The following is a 5224-nucleotide window of genomic DNA, read 5'->3' as shown; positions in this document are numbered from 1 at the left end:
AGAATCTAGTGGTATGATTTTATCTAGAAATCTCACTTTCTTCATCCTTAAATAGAAACCCCATTTTACGATATTTGTTTGGGTTATTTTGGGTAGTCATAATTACACAACAACCAATCAATTTGGACACTATTGCCCTTCTCAAAGGTCAACTATGACCCTAAACAAACTTCTTTTTTTCTTTTCAGAGCATAACCCTAAGCAAAGTTAACAAAACTTCCCCAATCACCTGCCAAATTGTGATTTTTTTAATTAATATTCTTATTTTTCCTTGGTCTATTATTTAATATAAAAAATATCTATGTATTTGTTTTGCAACTTGGCCTTTTCTTTTTAAAATTCTTTTAAAGAACTATGGTATGGTGCTTAGATGACTAGTAAAGGTTTTTTTTTCAAGTTAACAATGTTTAATCATATATACATCGGAATTACAATTTTAAAGCCTCTTTCATTTATTTTTCATAATAATTTTTTTTTTAAAAAAAAAAATAGAAGAAATAAACACAAACGAATAAGTCTGTTATTGGGCATAAGCTCAAAAGAAGTCAAGAAAAGATTATTTTTTAAGAATAATTCTAAAAAATAGAAAATTGTTATGAAGCCCTTTTTATATTTCAACACTTATTATTATTATTGTTTTTTTTATGGTATAACTCGTAATTAACATTGTTTAAATTTCATCTTTACTACCCAAATAAAAATTATACATGAACACCTTAGTTCATATATGACTTAATCCTATCAATTCAAAAATTGATCTTTGCTTGCTTTGGGCATTTAAAACTTATTAATCTATAACTAATTTGATGTTTATCTTTTTGGAAAATATGTTTGATTAATATAAAGAAATTATTTACCTACATGCTGATTAAGGGAAAAATCATAATAATCACCAATGGAAATGTGATGAAGTATGTAATTAAACTAAAGTAATTACTCATTTGATGTCCATACTACTTTTTGAGCTATCATTTCTATCATATTGTTAACTAGTTTTATTAATTTGAATTATGTATACTCATTCAAACTGATTTGGACAATCTAATCAAATCATCTAAACTTTTTGTCAACTCTTTTTATCTATGAATTATAAATTAATTTACGTGACATTAGGGTGAGGGTGGCCATCAAAATTGATTAAGTCAAAATAATTGTGAAAAAGCCCTTCTGATGCTATAGTTAATAGCTATATAATATAGTTCCAATTTAAAATGAGAGTGTAATACCATTCATATTCAATCGCATCACCACTTGATTTACTTTTTAAGTTTAAATACTACTTTAGTTTATATACTTTCCACTTTGGTTTAATTTAGTTCTTGTATTTTTATAATACTTAATTTTATTCACATACTTTCAATTTTATATTAATTTAGTATCTCTATTATTAAAACATTTATTTTAATTCCTATATTTTAAAAAATTGACCATTTTGATTCTTGTGTTTTTAAATGATTACAAACAGAATTTTATAGATTAATTCTTTGTTTTTTATGGAAGTTCAAAAGATGAAAAATATTTGTGATTGTGTGGTAGTGTCAAACGATTCTGGGCGATTGCAAGTTCTCTCAGATGTGTAGTAGTGTCAGTTTTTTGGAAGCAAAATCGCTATTGGAGGGCTTATGTGTGATTGAGCATGAGTGATATGATAATAACTCTCTTATGAAATAGAATCTAATGCGTCGGAGGTCATTAATTCCTGAATAGAGAGAACACGTCATTAGCAGAGATTGAGGTCCTCCTTGAAGACATTATTTTTGTTGGGAACGTTGTTAATATTACTCATATTTGTCATATCTCTCGAGAGGAGAACAAAACTACTCACGTCATTGCAACTTCGGCTATCTCTCATGGTTGCCCTTTGATTTAGAAAGATATATATATATTTTTATATTGCGTTATTCCCCTCCTTGTTTAGGAGTTTGGTGTGATTTTTAGTTGTATGTTCTCTATGCTCAAATGGAAAGAAAACAAATTGACCTGAAAAAAACATCATGAGATTTTAATATTCTGAATAGGTGGGAACAACAATATAGGATTTAAACCCATCTTCCCAATGACTTTCTCTTGTCCCAATAACTATTAGAACAAATCAGAGATGTTTGTTTGGCCCAAAACTATTGAAAGTAGCTTTAAAGCCATCAGTACCTCCTTCACAAAGGACCAAACTTCTTAGCTGAAAACTGCCTCTGCAAAAATGCTTTACATCCTCAGAAAAATCAGAAGATAAAATATATTACTTCAAAGGAAAACCATTTACCATAGAGCTTCTCAACTTTCCAACTTTCCAACCAACCACTGAAACATTTCTTATACAAATTTGAAATCTGCAGGCTAAAAAATTAGTTCCAATGAAAAAAAAAACAATATGACTTTCTTCTATTCAACTTGAAAAAGAAACACACATGGCTTCGACAGTTTCTCATCAGTGGAGCAGCCCTGTTCAACACATAAAAATATATATATTTATTTTCATAAGTTAATAGTTAGTACAAGTTTGACATAGTATCATCAAGTCTAACTTGGCAGCCCCCTCAACTTGATGAGATTAGCTTATCTATATAATAGTTTTACACTTTCTTAGCTCTGCATCAAAAGGTAACTAATGTCATCTAACAATTTTACATAACTATTGTATACTACCAATGATTCTGAAATGGTGAAATTAAAACTTTTCTTCAAAATCAAATGTCTTTCTCAGTTTTCATCTTTTCAAGAAGCATATGCATCAGAATCAAAGTTCTTAAAAGGTGGAAATGTATAGTAACAAATATCAGGACTTACGATCTATGGTTATACGGTCGTGTAGAATAAATTTGCAGCAGAAACGGCTAAGAAAGGGATTTAAACTACTTTATATAAATTGGAAGAACAAGGTGTTTCATTTTGAAAATGAAAATCTTCTCATTCTTCAGAACATGGCTAGTTCAACAGCATATATTATCAACCACCATTTTCCACCCCCTAGAAAAATTGAACATGTATTTACCAATGTGACCAATTCACTAAACAATGATTTAGATTTGAGACATGCCTCAGAGATCATAGACATGTTACATGTCTAAGATGAATGATTGAAGGAGCAACAACATTATTCATATCTAATTGACAAGAAAGAATTTGCTATGATTTAACCAGCTCAGCTTATCCAAAAACAAAATTGGGATAAGATCTAAAAGCTTGTATACATCATTAAACAAAAGGCAATGGAATCCACAATATGCACCTCCTCTTAATTAGGTGGATATAGAGGACGAGTATCACAGAGCTCAATCCCGAAGGCCAAGTTCGACTTCGAGTTCATCATCATCTTCAAACAGCTTGAGAAGACGGGCATGTTGTTCTTCTCTCTTCTTCTTTTGCCATATCTTGAATAGAATCACAGAAAAGGCAATGACAGTCACCACTCCTAAACATATGATTATTATCTTGATCACCATCGAGGGGCTCCTCCGAGCATCGTCCTTTTTAGATTTACCACCATCTTTAGCACTTGAATGGTCATTTGCCAACACTAGAAAGACAAGTAAAACCAAACAAAAAAAACCTCATTTGTTCATTCAACTAAAACTCCAGGTCTACAAAACACATTCAAATTGGAAATCATTGTCTTTCTTCTCTTTTGTTTCTTTTTCCTTTTCACACAAGTTAAAAACATATAGAAATAAAATCATCAACATCTCAATGCTTCCTCAAGAAACACAAATACACAAAAAAGAGACAAAAAGGGGTATTTGAGATATTGAAGTAATTAATGTTCAAAGCAATTACAATGAAATCCTTGAATCATCTCTCCCCACCATTCTTTTGGCTCATTTCTGTACAAATTTCCATATATCTTAAAAAAGACAATTCCCCAAATCATTACGAAACAGAATAATGTTACCCCAAAAGCAATAATGATAAAGTATTGAGACAAATTTCAGCAGAAAAAGCAAAGAACAATCATAATAGCTACAACTGTTTAAACAATTCAGCTGGGTTTAGCTAAATAGTTTAAAAGAGAAAATAGAAATCGAATTCAGAGAATTTAAAAAGGAAAAAGTGGGATTTGTACCGGAAAGTGAATGGAGAAAGAGAAGAAAAACGAAGAAGAGGAATTGCAGAGATCTGGAGCTTTGAGATCCGGACATCTCTTCCCCGATCTCTGCAACTTCTTCGAGGAGGATGAATTGGTCGGAATTTCTTGAGGGGGAAATCGGGGAAGGTTGAAAATGGCGGATTTTTCGTTAAATCTTTTCTATATGGGGATTTCAGGGAGTTGGTGTACCGGTAAGGGGCAGCTAAAATAAATCAAATACCCAAAACTATATATAACGTTGTTGAATACTTTATAATAATAATAAGGATAAATAAATGTTGATATAACAAAAATAAATCTGATTTATTTATTATTTTTAGTTGAACACACGAGGAGATTGACTTTTTAGTAACCAATTGAATGTATCTAGGTTGACAATTTAATTCTCAAGTGTTAGATCATTTTTTTCAGTTTCAACAATGTTAAATGTTAAAAGATTTTATGGGTAAATTTGTGAGTTTTTTGCGCCCCATTTTAAATGGCTCAAATAAAATATCACATAGCTCACCATAAAATTATCGACATAGACCATTTTGATATAGGATGGGATCTCGCTCTAGCTATTCTCACTCTTCTTATTTCTTTGGGGTTTAAGATTTTTTTTTTTTTTTTTTTTTGGTGAGTTATTTGAAAAGAGAAAAACTTAACCTGCTCCATTGTCAGCAATACCTAGATCCTGCAGACTACCATGTGGCTCATTTTTATGGTGCCACATGGCAATGCTACTTTTCTCCTTTTCTCGTTCTCATTTTTTCATAAAACATTTTTTCTTATTTTTATAAACTTTTTCACAATATTAATTTTGCTTATAAATTTTATAAACTCTTTGACAATATTAGTTTTGCTTATAAATTTGTAAATTTATATATTTTTATTCTATTTTCTTATTGTTCGCACGAAGTTTTCAGACAAATTCATTTCAATAGATTTGATGTAAATGTGGTTCGATCTCTAGTACTTGATTCTCTTATTCTCTCTAAATTGAATGCTTATTATGTTCTGAGCTTCAAGGAGTGTGTAGCTTCAAAAGTATTCTGATTGTTGGGAGAATTCTCTATGGTCTCTCTAGAGTGCAGAATTTTCTGTCACAAATTCGTGAGCTTTGTGAGCTTGGACATGGTTGATCCATGGACCTGGCCATTG

General features: G+C 30.6%; 1 protein-coding gene across 1 annotated transcript; it reads right to left on the bottom strand.

The window, feature by feature from the left end:
- Window positions 1–2953: 2953 nt before the first annotated feature.
- LOC120080166 lies at window positions 2954–4296 on the bottom strand. Its single transcript, XM_039034738.1, has 2 exons — window positions 4058–4296; window positions 2954–3514 (listed from the first exon to the last, which is right to left on the bottom strand). The coding sequence occupies exons 1-2, from the start codon at window positions 4131–4133 to the stop codon at window positions 3270–3272; spliced, it is 321 nt and encodes a 106-aa protein (XP_038890666.1). The 5' UTR covers window positions 4134–4296; the 3' UTR covers window positions 2954–3269.
- Window positions 4297–5224: the final 928 nt, after the last annotated feature.

The sequence above is a fragment of the Benincasa hispida genome, chromosome 6 (assembly GCF_009727055.1).
Source record: "Benincasa hispida cultivar B227 chromosome 6, ASM972705v1, whole genome shotgun sequence".
NCBI lineage: Eukaryota > Viridiplantae > Streptophyta > Magnoliopsida > Cucurbitales > Cucurbitaceae > Benincasa > Benincasa hispida.
This window is presented reverse-complemented; position numbering and strand designations above follow the sequence as displayed.